This window comes from Artibeus jamaicensis, unplaced genomic scaffold (genome assembly GCF_021234435.1).
Source record: "Artibeus jamaicensis isolate MK-2021 breed Jamaican fruit bat unplaced genomic scaffold, CSHL_Jam_final contig_233, whole genome shotgun sequence".
NCBI lineage: Eukaryota > Metazoa > Chordata > Mammalia > Chiroptera > Phyllostomidae > Artibeus > Artibeus jamaicensis.
This window is the reverse complement of record NW_026521486.1, coordinates 25,943,629-25,963,390: the sequence shown is the minus strand read 5'-3', so window position 1 is coordinate 25,963,390 and position 19,762 is coordinate 25,943,629. Positions and strand designations below refer to the sequence as shown.

At 43.9% G+C, this 19,762-nt stretch overlaps 1 protein-coding gene across 1 annotated transcript in view; it reads left to right on the top strand.

Annotated features, from left to right (window-relative positions):
- The window catches only part of GRIN2B (glutamate ionotropic receptor NMDA type subunit 2B), a 279,080-nt gene that overhangs the window by 234,497 nt on the left and 24,821 nt on the right, over positions 1 to 19,762 (top strand). Inside the window, exon 8 of the mRNA XM_053661458.1 lies at positions 1,580 to 1,809. Within this exon, the coding sequence (XP_053517433.1) occupies positions 1,580 to 1,809 (230 nt within the window). The remainder of the gene's footprint in view (positions 1 to 1,579; positions 1,810 to 19,762) is intronic.

Here is a 19,762-nt window from a genome sequence, read left to right as displayed (position 1 = left end):
TTAAAATAACTACCCACCCCATGCCAATTTAAAAAGAATCTCTAGAGGCTGCTGCATTTTGTAAAGGCTCCTCTAGAGCTTCTGTTGACTTCACAGTCCAAGCTGCGAACCACCACTACACTGAAGTATTTCCAGGTGCCGACCCCCCTTCTTATTTGGTGTGTGAGTTCTGGGTGGCAATTGGGAGGTCTCCACACATGGTATAACTGGAGCTTTCGGCCTGTGCCAAAGGGTCATCCAAAAGCCATGACCTGCTCCCTGTCCCGATGGGCACCAGTAACAAGTGAAACATCTGAGAAACTCACCAGTACATACATGTGTTGGCAATGTCAAGAACTGAAGTTAGTGTGCCCCTTCCCCTACACTTGGAGAAAATCAAAGAGGCCTAAATTCAGAGACAAGATGCAGAGCAAGGGCTGACTTTGTAATTACTCACTTTACCAAATGATGCTTGTCTTCACAAAGGAATACAACGTGAGACCACTTTAAATATCAAGTCCCCTTGAGGCATTTTACAATGTATAAAACTTTGATTTGTAAACATCTTTTTAGTTACACATCTGTTCTGTGAAATAAGGTCCACACACACAGATGTGTGTACACAGTTAGATATCAGGCTCAACATGTGTAGTCACCGATGATTTAGGTGGCTGAGCAGATGCTATCAGGATCACAGATAGTGTCGTAAGACCTGTGCTAATGTGTTGTAAAACTGTGCAGGCAGATGTTCATTTCTGCAGTGGAGGGGCTACGTGCAGACCTAGACATCAGGGGAGATTTTGTTATCACCAAGCAGAGAAAGCGGTAAAGTTGCAAGAATATTGTTGGCAGAAGTCTTGACATTATCTGTGTGAGGCTGGTGGGAGGAAGGTCAAAGACAGCCTTCCTCCCTGCCCACAGATACCTGTGGCAAAGCCAGGGGGTTATGACAACCTAGCTGGGCTTCCTGCTACTGTAGGAAACCATTAGGGAACTTTGGCATTAAAATGGGGTCAGAGTTGTCCTTGAAATATTCAGTGCTAAATGCTAGATGCTAAAGAAAAATCAGGATAAAGTACATTGGAAGCCAATCAGCATCAGTGTGATTAAAATTGGAGGAGGTCTAAGGCAATTGTAGAAAAAGACCCCACACAGTTCTTGCTGGTATTATTTGAAGTGGAAGTACTTTTTTGGTAGATACAAATATAAATTTTAGGAACAGTGGGAATAGGGGTGTGTGAGGGCTATCATGATGCAGTTGCCTTTGTTATTCTGATTTGATATGATCTTGGGGGTCTAGATCTTGGGGGCAGAAAGCTGGCGCCTCCAGTGCCCTCTCTGAGTAATGCCCATTAGTTGGAGCAGGATTCCACACACATCCCAGGCCTCTGGTTTTTCCCTTAAGAAACTTTCTTATGTCTTCCTGGGCGTCCCAGAAGAGAGACACAAGCTCTCAACTGTAGAAGCTTTCTGTGAAAAGGCTGGGTTTTGGTTGGACGGTTTTCTCCTCTGAGGAACTTCCCTGCTCTGTGTATTTGTAAGTTTCAATAGAACCAATGACACTGTCTTAACGTCTGTGTTTGTCTTTTATTCGTTGCAGAGCCCGGTGGCCCGTCTTTTACCATTGGCAAAGCCATTTGGCTACTCTGGGGCCTGGTGTTCAACAACTCCGTACCCGTGCAGAACCCAAAGGGGACCACCTCCAAGATCATGGTGTCAGTGTGGGCCTTCTTTGCTGTCATCTTCCTGGCCAGCTACACTGCCAACTTAGCTGCCTTCATGATCCAAGAGGAGTATGTGGACCAGGTTTCTGGCCTGAGTGACAAAAAGGTAAGAGCTATTTAAAATTTTCTGTGTTTCCCTCAACCCCGCTCTGAACCATACTCAATGTTCTCACATACCTGTTAATTTTTTAAATCTTTAGAATCCACAGTGCTTTCTTGTGTTTCCTTAATTTGGAGGTGGTCTTAAATGGAGGTAAAAATCAGTTCTCTGCCTGCTTTCAGTAGGTAATATAACTCCCTCCTGAAATTATGTTTCTTCACATTTGCCTTCTGATTTGTGAAAGTTTGTCACAAGTACACCGCAGGCTGCAAATAGGGGGCTTGGTGTGTTAGCAGCTTTCTGAGTACATGGTACCTGTTGTTGGATACACTTGGGTGGTCTATCCACACAGGGCTGCTATTCAGTGTGTTATTAGAGGGCCGCCCTGTGCGCCCACACTGAGGGCACTGGCCCATTATGGCCTTCGTTCTCCTCCCAAAGGTCTGTGGCTGTGGGCTCTCCTTTTGTGCCTCTGCACACTCCTGTGTTCCCAGGGCTGAGCAGGAGAGTTGTTCTCCTTGTGTCCTGAAGAGAAGTAACTGCTATTTAACTTGATGACTGCCCTGTATGGTGCTGATGAATCGGCTGCCTCCATACCAATCGCAGGCCTCCCTGCTGGCCTGTGCAGCTGAGAGAAGGAAACTGTCTGCTGGTTTCCATCTTTTCTGGGTGCAGATGTGCAAAACCCATTCTGAATGCATCTGACTCTCTGCGTATGCCAGAAGCATCACAGTTTCCATGGGAGTTCTGCCTCCCGAAACCATAGTAACCAGGTTGTCCAAGACTAGTGTGATAGGAGCTACCTTCATGGAGTGTCCGGTAAAGAATTCTGGAGATTTTCATTTATAATAAGTTCTCTAATCTGTGTTTCCTTAAAATTTAGGAAATACTGATTTCCCACTCCTTCCACCATGATGAAGCTATGAAATATAGGCAGATGTGTATTTAGACCAGATAGGTCAGACAATGAATGATTTATCATCACATGGGTGAGGCTTCCCAAAGATAAAACTTTAAACACTTAGGAAATGGTTTGAGAAGAGTGAAAAAGAGGAGCTATTCTAGTTGGGGACTCGATCCTGATGTCTCCATCTGCTCATTGCTACTCACCAAGAACATTCAAAAACATGTGAGGAAGATTAACGAGTTTCTTAAGGGAAGAAAAAACTGCAGGTTTATATATATTCCGTATATGGGCCATTCACTATGTTTACCTCTTCCTGTTATCTCATTCTCTCATTTCTCTTCCTTTTTACTTTATTTTTCTTTATTATTTCAGAAAATATTCTCTCTCTGGTATTTCTTTCTTGCTTATTTTTAAGATTTTTAAAACTTCTCTCTTCTAATTCATGGTTTATTATGTATTTATTTATATTTACTCATTTGTTAACTTATTTTTGAACCTTTATTAACTTTTGTGCCTATTTCTGTGACCTTGGCAGTTGAGGGGCTACAAATGGCTACTTCCCCAAGGCTCCATACTTGAACGGGGCATGGCTGCGGTGGACCATGCCCATCCTAAATCGTGAATGTGGCAGAAGCATGATAGATATGTCCCCACATGTGGATTTGTCAGAGGTGAGGCAGACCATGTCCTCACATCAGGATATAGCAGAGGCGTGGTGGATCATGTCCCCATGTAGAGTAGAGTATGGTGGGACCGTGTTTCCACACCATAAACAGCATGGCGGAGATGTAGTGGGTCACGGCCCTTCCTGGGGCTCTGGGCTGTAGAGCAGAGAATCTATCATATTTACCACATTGTTTCCTTCAAATGTCTCTAAGAATTGCTCAGGACACTATATTTATCTTTCTCAGACCCTTATGGGCCAGCCAGCAACAACTGAATGATCTCCTTTCTGAACTAAGCGTAATCGAGATGGAGGGAGATTGTTATCCTTTGTGGGGTTTGGAAAGACATGTTCTAAGCTGCTTAAACCAGCGAGACTTCACCTATCTGTCTCCCACACCATGTTGGTTATGATCTGAAAAGTTGGATCCTGTCAGTTATTTGCTTAAAGAACTTAAGCGGCTCTACTGCTTATAGAATATGATTTTTTTCATATGTGCTTTTACAGATGATTCCCCACCTGCTCCAGCTCTTCAGTCTCATCAGCAGGTGCTTAAATTCTTGCATCCTACAATTCTAGGCATCTCAACCCCTTATCCTACCCAACCATGCCACCAACTGTGCATCTGCCTGGGATGTTCTTCCCCTTACTTCTTCACTCACCAAACTCCTGCTGAAACCTCGAGACCCAGATTAGAGATCACTTCATTTGTGGAGCTTTCCTTGGCTCATCTGGGCAGTTAATCATTCTCTCGTCTGTCCTGGCAGTCATTCTTACCTTTATTATAACACTTGTCTTCCACATTGTACTGAAATAATCTGTAGTTCTATCCCTGAGTGTATCTCCTTCTATCCAGCCATGAGCTCCGAAAGGTCAGGGGTCATAACTTAGTTATCATTTTTTTTAAAGTCTGTGGTGAGAGAAAGCAAGAGGGTATATTCACTTAAGAGCCTCTGCACAGGGCAGCACACTGAGCATTGCAGGCAAAGGAAGCAACAGGAGAGCCAGAGCCTTCAGCAGCTGTTGTCTTTGAAGATGCTCCGGAATGGCGATCTCTGATTCATTTCGGAACTTTGCAAATGACAAAATCATAAAGTATGAGCATCCTACCAGAAAGTGTCAACATAACTTACATAATTGTAGAAAATATTTTAGTAACTAATGACATAGAACTACATATCAGGGTCAGCAACAGTAATATAAATCAGAGTTTTCTGAAAATACACTTAAAATATCCAAATTTGTATTTTTTTTTTACTTCAAAACACCTAAAGAAAACAAGATCTTGGGACTGACTTTGCATGAAAAGAAGTACATTCTTGAATTTAGACAAAGAAAAAGAAAAAAATAAAGTCGCAAAAACAATAATATTGAGAATAGGAATGAGGTTATTTTGAAGATTTTTTTTCTAATTAGTTTCATCAAGGAAAATAACATTTAAAATGGACAGATATTCTTAACTTGTTTTAACTGTGGCAGATGACATAGCTTCTATTAACTCAGATCAAATGATAAATATTTTAGAATTATGATGGAAGATATTTGCAACCATTACATTTATATGTTTTAAAGAAATTATCTTCCATTTTATAGCAGAAAATATTATCATATTTTATTTACACTAACATACAAAATCAGAATGTTCAGAGTGAAATTTCTGTTAAAACCTAGTATGGGGCTGCTTTTTACTGGATGACTGCCTTTTGCAACAGCACATACCTTCAGGGAATTCAGAATTACTCCTCCACTTGCTGTAACTAAATACGGTTGCAAGTTCTAATATTTAGCAGCCCTGCTGTACCTTCTGTCGGCTCCCCCAGTGGAAGGAGGATGTAAGGAAGCCGGCGACACCTTTCTTCTCTTAGCAAAGAGCCCGCAGTGCTAATTCTCCTGTTTCTCACCTGTCCAGATGGATTTCCCCTTTTGCAGTCTGCCAACCACAGTGTGGGTGGAGAGAGCTTGGCCAGGTGAAAGACGGGACATATTTGCTGGGTACTGGGTATATTAAGTATGTCACATATACTTTATGTGTATAATCTTCATATAGGTATGATTACTCCCATTTTACAAATAAAGTCATTGAGACTCTGGGAAGTTTAGTGACTTCCCTAAAGTCACACATTATCAAGAGACAGAGAGCCCTGGCTGGTGTAGCTTGGTGGACTGAGTGTGGGCCTGCGAACCAGAGTATTGCTGTTCAATTCCCAGTCAGGGCACATGCTTGGGTTGCAGGCCAGTTCCCAGCAGGGGACGCACGAGAGGCAACCATACATTGATATTTCTCTCCCTCTCTCCTTCCCTTCCCCTCTAAAGATAAATAAATAAAATCTTTAAAAAAAAGAGAGAGAGAGACAGAGCCACGGTTTGAGTCTTTGTGTGTTTGGCTCTAAATATGCCAGGGTGTCTCCCTTCTGGCTGATCTGAGACAAAGCTATGACATAGCTAAGGATTGGTATTGATGCTCCCACCCTCACTTTCTCATTTAATTTCCTAGACTCTTATTTATTTCTGTATCAGTTCCTCTCCCAGCCCTTCCCAGGGCACAGTACACTACCCCTACCGAGGCTACTGCTATTCCTGCCTCTATTACTACTGCTATCACTGATACTAATAACAGCCATCATTACTGTTAACATAACCTCAACAATAATGTCTCTGCTAACATTTTACGTTTTTTCAGCTCTTATGAGTCAGCCATAAGAGCCAAACACCAAATACATTACATAGATTACCTTCTGTAATGGTGCTATTAATATCTTCATTTGTGCATGAGAAAAACCAAAGATTGGAGAGGTTAAGTAACTTGCCCTTCTGATGTTCCTGGCTGCTTATTGCCCCCAAACAGTGAGCCCCCATTCAGAACCAATGGTATTTCCAGTTAACCCCCTCTCTTTCTACCCTCCCATCTACCTTGTCAAGGTTTAACAAGTTAGATCCTTTTCCTCTACTAAAAAGTAACTATCTGGTTAATGGGTCCGTAATAATGAGAAAGTATTTTTACATTTGCATTTTACATAATGTCTTTCAGAGGCATTACTTTAAACAGAGAATAATGGTGATTTTTAGTAACTGGGCAGGCTAATGGCCCTTAAGTTGACTTTAGTCTAGGCCTCCTAGAACCCCGAGATTGAAGCCAGTGTTGGAGAGTGAAGGAAGGGTGGCAGCAGGAAAAGCAAGGTCAATTATGAAGTCGAGGTGAAGATGACCTGCCGGGAGGCAAAAGCTGCGAGGGTCACTGGAGGCTGCCCTCTGGCCATCGTGCGCCCGAGGTCATGTGGCTCTGTCCTGCTTCACACATTCCTACCACCAGTGGGACATATACCCATATTATGTCTTGCAGTTCTTTTCCGTAAGGAACTAGAGGAATTTTATTAACTTAAAATGTTGCAGAGGTACTTACCTAGTCAGTGAGGGAAGGCCTCTTTGCCGGCAACATTGGAAGTACGATTGGGACTGATTGGGACAGCCTACTAGCAACCAAGTGAGGACCCCATGGCTGTGCTTCAGAATGTTTACTTGGAAGTTCCAAGAAGTCCCGTAGGGTCTGTAAGTCATCTCATATCCTTTTGGAATATGGGCAGGGTATGACTGACTAATCCACATGCAAACCAATAAGTAAATAGGCATTTCGGAAGAAAATCATCATTTTACACCACGGCTGCACTGAAATGTTTGGATGGTATCTGAGCATGTGTGAGGATAAGGGCCATGTTTGCCACTGGACAAATGTGTTTTTCTTGCCCTATTAACTTCAGGCTGAAAGCCAGTGGGTGACAGCTGACCTCAAGCCTGATCTGTCACAACCTGGTCCCGGCCCAGACCATCTTGGTCAGCCCATGGAATACATGGATAAAAATAGCTTACAGTGCATGACTAACTAGCGGGGAGCTAGAAATAAGGGCCTGGGCAGGACCTCCAGGTAATGGAGCAAAACAAAAGTGTATGATTTATTGTCTGGAGCTGTCAAGCAACTGGTCATCTTGTAACAGCTGGTCAAGAGCAGGTCTGCAGGAAGTGACTATAAAAGAAAACTCCCCAAACCCTGGGAGTATACGCGGTACAGAACATGTGTGTGCAGGGCAAGGGATGCCTGCCCCTTTGTCTCTTAGCAGAGCCAGTCTGAGCCTGTGCATGGACTACGGCCCCAGATACTGAGGCTCCCTCTTTCCTCCCAGACTGGCCTCCACCCATATGGATCCAGAGCAAAGCCCCAGGGCTTGGTCAGTCCAATGTCTGTCGGTCAGGGTCGCCTATCACCACTGCTCTGGTTTTGTTTGAGAAAGACTGCTTATGTCTCTTCAACAGGCCCTCTTGAACCCTGATTCCCATCTGTCTTGACTGAGGCAGGAAGCCCTTGCCCTCAGCTCAGCATCCAGTGGAGCTGAGCAGTGATCGCTCCCAGTCCCAGGATGCAGAGGCCCCAGTGTCGACTGCTGTGCTCCCAAGGGGCCCCAGAGTCCTCTTTTGCTCCTTTTAGTGCAGCCCTTCTCCACATCCGGCTTCACTTTGCTCTCTTCCCCTTGCTTTCTGACACTCTGTGACTTCCCACGCAGGATTCCTCACCTCCCAGCTCTACTATATTTTTGGGGACTGCTGTAGATTGGATGGTGTCCCCCAGAAAAGATACATCTACATCCTGCCCCTGGAACTTTTGAATGTGGACCTTATTTAGAAAAAAAAAGTTATTTGCAAATGTAAGTAAGTTAAGGATCTCACGAGAAGATCATCCTGGATTATTCAGATTGACATTACATGCAGTGCCAAGTGTCCTTATAAGAAAAAGGCAGAGAGAGATTTGACACAAAAGAGAAGGCCATGAAAAGGCTTAAGGCTACAAGGAATGTCTAGAGTCACCAGAAATTAGAAGGGCCAAGGAATGGGTTCTGCCCTCCAGCCTCTGGAGGGAGCACAGCCCTGCCAACACCTTGATTTTGGACTCCTGGCCTCCAGAATTTAGTGGGAATCAATTTGTATTGTTTTGAGCCACCACATCTATGCTGATTTGGTACGGCAGCCACAGGAAACTAGCCACACTAATACTGACTCCTTTTGTAACCTGTTCTCTAAGCTCGGCGCACCCTTCAGACTTCGGTGCTTCTCCTACTCCTGTCAGTCTCCTTCACCAGCCCCCCAGCCCATCCTTCCAGTGGGTGTTTCTTACAGCAGGGTCCAGGTCAGTTCCTCTTCTCAGTAATTGCCTTTGCTTGAAAGAACTTATCTACACATCACACCGAGGATTTGCAGAGATATGTTTTATGCACAGAAAGAATCTTCTCCATGCTGGTTAATTTTAGGGAGATCATGAAAACCTGAATGCTGTCCTGTGCTCCCTTTTGCTCTGTCCTTGGGCCTGATTAATGATAGTTTCTACAGTATATGTAGCATGTTATTTGTGTGCACACTTCCCACACAATCTTCTTCTAGACCTCTTAGTAGTGCTCTCACTGGCAAAGGGGATTGAGGACGTGTTTCTCTGTGAGGTATTTTTACACAACTCTTTTCTGGGGAAAATATTACTTATGCATCTCTCTCATTCTCTGGATTGTGTCATGTTGTTCAAGTCACGGGACTGGAAGGGACTTTATCTGATTACCAGGCAGAAGTGACACTTTTCATCATCAAAGGCAATCAGGTGACTTCTTCATGTAGATGAACATGTTACACAGAAATGCATAGTCAACATGTGTGTGTGCATGTCTGTCCTCCAAAACTACATACAGATAGGAAGATAACTGGGTAATTAAGAACTTGGTACTTAAAAAGCTGCATAAGGAACACCAGTTTCCCAAACCAGTTTTCAATGTACATTAAACACAAGTTTTATAAAATGGACCCCAGGAAAGTCGTCTGTCTTACCTGGAAAAAGAAGAAAGATTTGGCTTATTTTGCTGACATTAGTGGAACCATCTTTGTGAAATGAAACAAAGTGAAAAGGGAGGGAGGAAGGAAGAAAAGCATGAAAATCCAATCTTGGGATTAATCTGCTTTGTATGACTGTTTTTGGAAAGGTGTTATTATGCAAGATATTGAAGGAATGGAAGCCTTCCTGGAGCCATAAAATATTTTTAAATGTTAGTGTGCAAACTAGCGTGAGTACGAATGCACAGTTTCCCTACCTGCATTGGATTGAACTGGGCCCCAAATGAAAGACAGCAATAGGCAACTACCAATTCTGGTTAATAAACATGAAAACATAGCATGGTGTGTGCCTTTGAGCTTCGGGTTCTCTGATGGTAGGAGAAGCTGGGGGAATTTCTTCACACTGGCCAGTTCATCGGACTTTCCCGTGTGGCCTCCCTGTGGGGCCTCTCCCCACCACGCCGCCTGTCCCAGGTTGGGAAGAGCAGGTGGCTCTGGGGACTGCCAGAGACTCACAGCCAACTCTCTGGTTTTAAGAGAAGAGAGCCGTTCCATTTAGCTGACTGTTGTTGAAAGCAGTTTCTTCATTCTGAAGTTTATTTATATCAAAAAAAAGAATTCCTTGCCTGGCTGGTGTAGCTCAGTGGATTGAGCGCGGGCCTGGGAACCAAGCAACCACGGTTCAATTCCCAGCCAGGGCACATGCCTGAGTTGCAGGCCAGTTCCCAGCAGGGGACATACAAGAGGCAACCATACATTGATATTTCTCTCCCTCTCTCCTTCCCTTCCCTTCCCCTCTAAAGATAAATAAATTAAAATCTTAAAAAAAAAGAATTCCTCAACATCCTTTTATTTCTCATGAAAATGAGAATTAGAAATAAGTGGTTTAGTGCAAGGGGGCTAAGCTTTTATATGTTCACTGAATCTTGGCTTCTGAGTTAAGGATTTTTTTCTTAACAGTTAGTGTTTTACTTCTGGACAACTAAGTTCGAGTCCTCTGAGACAAATTAATGTATCCATGAAAATTTATATGTGGCCAAAGCCATCAGACCTAAAATGAATCAGATTTTGGAGAGGTCGGAATTGTCTTCAGAGTGAAAATTGTGGCCCAGACTGGCTTTGTGCTTTTGTGGATGTTTCGGCCCTTTGGCCCTTCTAGTGCCCCCTTGCTGTAGTGATGGGAAGAGTGGACAAGAGTCTCAGTGGACTCTGTGCAGCCTGTTATATATTTGGAAGTTGTCTGCGTAGCTCAGCCTGTGCTGGGGCCAGTGGGGGCCTAAGAGTGCCTAAGGCCCAGCCATTGAGTTTGCAATTTGATATCAAGTTTTCCCATCCAGTCCAAGGGCCATTGAAAGACCCTCACACTGTGTAAACACTGTTGTCTTAGACATTTCCTGTGGTGTTTTATTCCAGTTCTGTTTGGGGGCTTTGAGCTGGAGTATCAAGGGTGTGAACTTCAGGCTGACATGATACTGAGAGCTGCCCTAGGAGAGAGCAGAAGAAAAGCAGGCAAGCGAGCAAGCTCCCTCCGGTGCAGGCAGCTTAGACTTTCAGGGAAAAAGTCAGGAGGAAGAAGGTCCAGGTTTCAGGTCCTCACTTTAAAAATTATAGGGTTAGTCAGTCTGTATGAGTCACTCTTTCTTTTGTGGCAACACAAGGAGTGGCTGCCTAGGAAGGGGTGGGGTAGAGCAGAGTGTTGATATCAAAGTCACTTGGGGGACTGTTTCAAATCAAATAGGCCTCTGTCCACCTGGCTGGAAATAAAGGTATAAGTGGGAAGGCTCCCATCAGAGCTGGGGCTGCCAGGAGGCAACCGTAAAAAGGTTTTGAGAACTCTGTTAGTACTTCAGGAGAAAGAAGTTATTGGAGGGATTTGCTATCCCCCCTCTCTCCCACTGCCCTAAATCCTACTGAAGGGGCTTTGAGGGGACCACGTGGAGAGCCTGGTATTCACCCCCTGCACCTGAGCTGGGGAAGGGGCTGGCATTTGACCCGTATGTGTGAAGACCTAGGCTAACAGGTCTTGGCTAGAGCAGATCACCCAGTAGGTGGGCCAGACTCCAACCAGTGGTGGGAAAGATCTGTGTTTTCTAAGACCAGGTGAGGCCACATAGACAGGAGGGAGTCAGTGTGGGCCTGGAGTGGAGGGAGGCATTTTTAAAGGTACCCTGCCCAAAGGACTTCCTGCCCAGGATGAGGCAACTGAAACCAATTTTTCTGGAGGAGTATCACTCAGTGGAGAAGCTGAAGGGACTGATGTAAGCAACTAGCTGCACTGAGGGCGTTGTAGACCAAGGTTCTCACTGAGAGACCATCTAGGGAACCCATGAACTTGCCTGACAAGGAGAGGAATCTGCTTTGAACACCCACCATGCGTGGAGAGCATCGGTGCTGCACCACTACACGGTCGCCCAAGTGAATGCTTTCTTGCCTCTTAGGGCTCCTCCTTCTCTTGCCCTCACTGCTTTTCACCACATGCCAGAGACTGGGAGGAGAGCAGCTAGAACACAGGATCTGCAAGAGCCGACTTCACTTTGGTTTTTATTTCTTGGCTAGCTGATCACCACTGGGGTTCCTGGGGCCATATCTTCCTGGTTCTCTCTTCCCTTATCATTGAACGTTTATTGATCGATTTAATGAATATATACTGTGTGCCAGGCCTATTGTTAGGCTCTTCCTATCTGTTGCTACTTTTAATCCTCAAAGCTGCCTTTGGATGAATATTAGCCTCATTTTACAGGTGAAGCGATGCATGTAAATGTGAAACAAATGCACCAAAGTCACACAACTAGGAGGTAAGGGTGTCGAATCTGATCCAGGGAGAGCTGATTCGATGGCCCACATATCTGCCATTATGCGGCGCTGCTGTTACAGCTCTGTGTCTTTCCGTGAACACAGGAAAGAGGTGCATGGCTTTAGAGATGTCGGCCTGATGCAGCAGAATCCAGTCAAACCCCTTATCATGGGGACCCCCTCTGGCCTGGCTTCTTAGATTCTCAAGGGGGTGCTTACGAACCCCCAGTGGCCCACAGACCACCCTCTACCCAGCTGTGAGTGCACAGGAACCTAGAAGAGACTTTTGTTCACTGGACTCTAGGAGTAGCTTAAACATGGGCTGTATTGTCTTCATTTCTGTACTCATGGCCTCTTCTACATTTAAGAGCTACTAATTTAATGATTCAAGAGACATGGAATGTTGTCAGGTGCCATGTTCTCTCTTATAGGAAGTAACCGATAGACTAACTTACTCCAGCTAGAAAGAAAAAGATCCCACTCTCAGGAATCTTCCCTTTAGGGGAAAAGAAAGGAAGTCAGAGAGGAAAGATTGGAGAGGAGGGAAATACACTGTACTCTATCTCTCTATCTTTATCTCAGAAGAAAATAAAACAAGAACAGTATTAATTGTTTCTCAAGTGCATCTGGTAGGAGACTGTGAGTAGCTTAAGTCAATAAAACACCTTAATGTTAAATTTGCTAAATGCTTAATTCCTTAAAACTTCCTCACACATCTGTTTATCACTAACACCACAGTACAATCTGAGTTAAGTATAAACCAGTTTGTTTCTTCCAAAAACTGATTGCCGATAGACCCTGAGATGGCTAGGACTCAGCCATTTTTGGACTGAGTCCAAAAGAGATATTGAGCTGGGTGTCATCCTGGTACTAAAGAAAGAGTGCTGTGATGTCCAGTGATGTTTCCCAGTGGCCTGAGATACAAGTTGAACAAGCTGGCTAACAGCATTGCGATATGAAGGACACTGCAGCCGAGGACCTCCCAAGGAACCTCTGGGGAGTGAGCCTTCTATTGCTCCCAGAGAGAAAAAATCAGAGTTGAACACACAAGGTTATCCCCTCACGGGCCTTTACATGACACACCCACCCATTCCTGCAAACTCATGCACACCCTACAGAGGGTGCAGATGCAGTGCTGACCGAGAGCACTGAGCAATTTTCTGCGTTTTTCTTTTTCCTCATAAAAGCACATCAAATTAATTATGGCCAATTACATACAAATCCTTTTCTGTCTGCCAATCAGGACTTGCCTGACAGGAAAGAGGCACTCTCACCTACTTCATTATGCAAATTGATATTCAAAGGCCGAAGAACAATGCAGACTTCAGCACAGCAGTGATTTCAGGCTGCTGCCAGAGGAGTTGCTTTAATCCTCTGATGATGTTGAGAGAGGGCTGAGAAGGCTTCAAGTAGCTACGGAGGCAGAGTCCAAGTCAGTGCTGCCGCCCAGAGTAGTACAGGTTGCCCTGATGTGAACCGGGCCCTGACGTGGAAGGTCACCACTAGGTCTGACAAGACTCGGGACGATTTGGAATCCAAATAGTTTATAGAGAGAATACCTTGATTTTTTACATACCCTTATGTTCTGACAATTATAAAGAACATTTTGTAGAGTGTGGTAGGCATCTGTAAGCATGAGGTCAGGTGTGGCCATAAATGTACTGATACCCAGAATACCTTGACCTGCAGTCAAGGGCAAACATGATCCATCATACACGGAAACAACCAATCCTCACACGCACACACATGTGCAGAGGCAGAGATCAATGAACACTAATATTTCACATTATGAGATTGTTTTATGTGGAAAAGGCCTGTACCATTCAGCCATTTGTTCATTCAGGAGCTACTATATGCAAAGAAAGAGTAATTTATTTCACTCCTCAGCAGTCACAGTTGTGAGGACTTCTCTATTACCTACCTCACCTTATTACCTCGTCCCAGCACTTCAGAATCTCCTCTTGAATTAGAATTAAAATCTTGTCTTTGACTCGAGTCATTGAAAAGAAGCCTTTAACAAAATTATGTCATTGTCACCCTGGTTCTCTCTGCCAGGGAAGGTACAAGCCAGACATAGCACACAGCAGTGTGGGCATTTCTGCTGGGCAGCTGTGGCCTCAGCAAGGTGCAGTAGGGTTAGGAGGAGTTTGGTCTTAGGAAACTGAGCAGTTTTCTAGCTCCTGAATAGCCTACATAGTGTGACTTCAGTTTTGGGGTTCAAGTGTCATGAAATCACCCCTCATCTGACACTCCCATGCTCCGTGATGAGTCCCTGCAGGGCACAGATGACCCACACCTGCAGCCATTCCACCACCACACCTGTTGTGGTTGGTGCCAGCGTTCCCCATGGGTTGCTGTGTACACATTAAAGGAAGAACAGGACATCCTCGCAGCGTCTGAGAGATGCGTGGATCAGTGAAGAAGAAGGAATCACTGAGGGAAAATAGACCCAGAGCAGTTCATAAGCTGGGCTGACAGGTCTGCATGGCCACTACTCTTTTGGAATGCTTTTATGGGCTTCTACTTCTAGTTTAAATATTTATATAAAATAGAAAACAAAAAAAATTACACTGTCTGCTTCTTAAAATGTATATATCTTTGGAATATTGAGTGATGGTTCAATCACAAATCAGTGAGGCATTTTTTTAGGGTTGTCTCCATAGATGTAATTGATCCCTTTGGATGGAAAAAATGGGACATTTGATTTTGTGGACATGGGTCATATAGAAAAATAGGGACTGTCAGGTAGGAAGGCCCAGGAGAGGATCTTATGAAAGGAGAAGGGCCCAGGAAGTGGGGTACAAATATAGAAAGTGAAGTACAAGAGCAAGCCCTGAACCCAAGCCAGAAAACTCCCTCTGTTTTTCTCCGGGACTTCATCACCCATCTCCTATCCCTCCCTGGTCCCCAGATACTCACCCGTGTCTGTCTACAACAGCCAGAACCCACCTTTGCCACCCTCCACTAGAATCATTGATCAAATGTCCATTGCCTTCACAGCTCTGTAAGATCCTTGAGGCTGTAGATGTTCTTACAATAACTCTGTCTATTCATCTCCTGGGACAGCGCCTGCTACCTCATAGAAGTATGTTAAGTGAATGAGTGTTCCCAGAACATAAACTAACAATATTAACATGAAAAGTTCTGCTCTCTTATGGATGCAATCGCCTTTAATGAGCTAACCACTTACAGTATTGTTCCTCTGGGGAAATGTGTTTCTGTTTCTAAACAGCTGATTTATAAATGAACTCTTGAGGACACTGTGTTCAGTGGTTGGAGCCTGCCTATTGAAAACTGCAGTTTCAGAGCCAAAAATAAAATAACCTTTGTATGATATGTTCTTTTGGAGTGTTGGCAACCATGGCCCTTGTCCATGGTAATCACTATGCAAAACCACATCCATAGTTACAGTTTCAGAGAGTAGACCAGTCATTAGTGGCCATGGGTGGCATTCCCTGGAATGGAAATGACATTCTTTATTGTATTTACTTTTCCTTCCAGACCTTTTAAGCAGATGCTACCTTTGTTTTACAGAAGAAAACACGAAGACTCCATCACTTGAAAGTTTGTGATATGGATGAGCTCCTAAACCCCTCTGGTGCCTCGGTTTCCTAATTATAACACGAGGATAAAAATGTTGCTTACAATATAGGTTGTGCTGGTTAAAGACTTATAATACCTGTAAAGTGCTTAGAACAGTGTCCCATACATACTAACTAATCCCTCATTAAATGGTAGGGCTCAGATCTTTCCACAGACCCAGGGTTTGTGCCTAAATTTATCTCACAAAGCCCATACTGCTTACAGTTTATGATGAATATGTATCTTGAAAACCATAGAAAAACTTCTACTAATCTACTCTAGAATCCGCATGCAGTCTTCCCTCCACCCAACCTGCTCCCTGCCCTTGTCTGTTTCAGTGAGATTCCAGGGAAGGCAAGGTGTGTGGAGGACAAGTAATGTGAATATATCAGGGTGGGAAAGGTGTGCAGGGGAGAACCGAAGAGCCGCTTTCTGTGCTCAGACTACCCGAAAATAGCTCTGGATCCATGGATGCTCGGAGAAGGGTATCTGCCATGGGTGACAAGTGCCTGGTACTTCTTTGCAGCCGTCCCTGTGGGTCTTTTGAGAGAAAGTACTTAGCATCCTCCTCGGTGCAGAGTAAGAGCTCAGTGAATGTTTCTAAATCTGTATCTGTCACCATTGCTGTGATAGAAAACAATGACTTTATGTTGTCATTTGACTACTACTGGGCCCTCCTCCAAACAATTCTTGCAGCAGTGGACAAACTACAAAACTGCATGGTCTGTATTGCCAAAGAATTGTCTGTCCTTTCAGACTCCCAGATAAAGTGAGTCTAACTACTCCTACTTCAGCTCTCTTGGAAACTTAGAAAAGAGCGTTAGCTTCACTGCAAATTGTTGACGAAACAGAATTTATAACTTTCCTAAGTTATCATGAATGCCCATTTTCATTAGCCATAGAAAAAATGTTCTTATTGTCATAAATAGTTGCCACTTTATGATAATTTGTACACTGATGAGGGAACCGCTGAGGTTCCCTAATGACCCTTTGCCATTTGGAAAATTCCCAGAATGTCAAGTGAGATGTGAGCTGGGAGAACCTGAGACCCAGTGGTTTTAGTCCCTGATGTTCCTCTGCTCACTTCCCAGCCCAGGGAGCTCTCTTCCATCCTCCCTGCCACGTAGGGTCTTTACTGGCCAATTCCTGCTCAACACCTGCTGTTTTAATGAGCCTGTCCCACCTGTCTGTATGACAACTATAATGCTGTGGTTTTCTCCAAATAATCGGTTTCCTTGTTTTTCAGTCTCATCACCCAACCTTCATTCATTCACTCAACAGATCGACCTTAAACAGGACCACAAACCACTTACTGAGACAGGACAGGACGATTGGGACAACTCTGCAAGCACATTATCTCAACTTTTTGTCTGCACTGAGCTCAGGGTCCAGCCACACAGTTTATCTCAGGAGTCCTGGCAGCTGCCCTGCTGTCCATGGCTAAGGCCCTGGAATTGGAAAGACCAATAGTGTCTCCAGAAGCCCCTCCTTACCCTTTACCCTTTCAACCTGAATTCTACCTCCCAGCATAATCCTGCCCCTCTCCACAGTTCTTTGGATTAACTAAGGCCTCTGTGGTATCATCTGCCTGGGTTTTTATTTAAATTTTTATATTCTCTGCACTTATCATAATACTTAGTACATAATAGCAATTAACTTAACAATTATTTATTGGATGATAACTAGTTACCTTGTGAACATGGTTGCCAGATTTAGCAAATAAAAATATAGAGCACCCACCTAAATTTGAATTTCTGACACATATGAATATAATTTTGGTACAAAGTATGTCCTGAAACTGCAAGGGAACCCTACCTATGAGGTGTTGGAGAGGTGCTGAAAAGTCTCAGGGTCCTAGTGCAGTGCCGGGGACAGAGGTGGCTCTTAAAACATAAGACGGCGGGTAGTGACGGAGGGATCTTCCTGGGTGCTCCTTTCAGCCTTAAATAAACCCAGCCTTCTACACTTTCACCATAAGACTCATTCCTCTTTTTGATTATTTTGCAAACCTTTTTAAATTTTAGTTGTGAGTTTTATAAGTTATAGAAGAAAGTACACAGTAAACATAAAAGTCTGTCCACTGGCCCAGGACCTCGCCATGTCCTTCCCACCTGCCACAATGCATAGGCTCCCTGTTTAAACAGTGGTGCTACGTGGTCTACTCGCGCAGCCTGCGGTCCACTGGGGCTCCACAGTCTTTTCTGACTGTGCTTTTCACAAGGCCAGTGCCTGTGTCTTCTTATTCCAGGGCTGCGTGCTGTTGCATCCTGTGCAAGCTACTGTGTGCCCTTCCTGATTGGACTTCATCCTTTTAATGTCCTCCTTGTCGTGCTGGACATAGTGTTTTGATGTTTAATTCTCTTTCCCAATGCAATGGCCAGCTTATCCAATCCAATTTAGTGTCACAAGCAGATGTAAAAAGCAAGTTTTCCGTCCCATCATCTAAGTTATTACAGAAAGTGAGGCCTTTCCCTACATGTTGCATAAGTTTCCCCACGCTCCCAACTCAGACTGGCCATGTGCACCCTTTCCCCAAGTGTCCCCCCTGCCTAGTCTGAGAGGCCTCTTATTCGAAAAGGAGAAAGTTCTTTCTTTACATTTTACTTCAGCATTGACTAGGGACTGTTCCTCATTCTGTTACCTGGCTCCTGATTTGGAATTATAGAGTAATTTTGAAGCAGACGAACTTCTTTTTTTTTTTTTTTTTTTGGTATTTAAAAAAAATTTTTATTTCCTTATTTTTCAAGTACAGTTTTCTGCCTATTTCTCCCATCCCAGCCCAACCCGCCCCGTGCTCCCCGCCTCCCTCCCATTTCCACCCCCCTTGGTTCTTGTCCCTGTGTCCTTCATACTTGTTCCTCCAAATCCCTCCCTTTTTTTCCCCTTAAATTCTCTCCCCTCTCCCCTCTGGTCACTGTCCCCCTGTTCTCTATTTCAGTGTCTTTTGTTTTTATTCTGCTTGCTTGTTTGTTTTGTTGTTTAGCTTCCTGTTAAAGGTGAGATCATATGGTATTTGTCTTTCAACACCTGGCCTATTTCACTCAGCATAATGCTTTCCAGTTCCATCCATGTTGTTGCAAAGGGTAGGAGCTCCTTCTTTCTCTCTGATGCATAGAATTCCGTTGTGTATATGTACCACAATTTTTTGATGCATTCATTTACTGACAGGCACCTAGGTTGCTTCCAACTCTTGGCTATTGTAAATTGTGCTGCTATGAACATTGTGGTCCATAGGTTCTTTGAAATTGATGTTTTAGGATTCTTAGGATATAATCCTAGCAGTGGAATTGCTGGGTCAAAAGGCAGGTCGATTTTTATTTTTCTGAGAAAATTCCGTACTGTTTTCCATAATGGTTGCACCAGCCTGCAATCCCACCAACAGTGAACTAGGGTCCCCTTTTCCCCACAACCTCTCCAACATTTGTTGTTTGTTGCTTTGTTTATGATAGCCATCCTGACGGGTGTAAAGTGGTATCTCATTGTGGTTTTAATTTGCATCTCTCTGATGGCTAGTGATATCGAACATCGTGTCATGTGTCTCTGGATCTTCTGTATGTCCTCCTTGGAGAAGTGTCTGTTCAAGTCCTTTTCCCATTTTTTAATTGGATTGGATGTCTTCTTAGAGTGGAGTCGTGTAAGTTCTTTGTATATTTTGGAGATTAAACCTTTGTGTGTGGTGTCATTGGCAAATATATTTTCCCATACAGTTGGTTGTCTTGCTAATTTAATACTGTTTTCTTTAGCCACGCAGAAGCTTTTTATTTTGATGAGGTCCCATTTGTTTATTCTTTCCTTTATATTCCTTGCTCTAGGGGATATATCAGTAAAAATGTTGCTGTGTGAAATATCTGAGATTTTCCTGCCTATGTTCTCCTCTAGGACTTTAATGGTTTCATAGCTTATATTTAAGTCCTTTATCCACCTTGAATTTATTTTGGTGTATGGTGTAAGTCGGTGCTCAAGTTTCATGTTTTTGCATGTAGCTATCCAGTTTTCCCAACACCATTTGCTGAAGAGGCTATCTTTACTCCATTTTATGTTACTGCCCCCTTTGTTGAATATTAATTGACTGTAGAGGGTTGGGTTGATTTCTGGGCTTTCTGTTCTGTTCCATTGGTCTCTGTGCCTGTTTTTATGCCAGTACCATGCTGTTT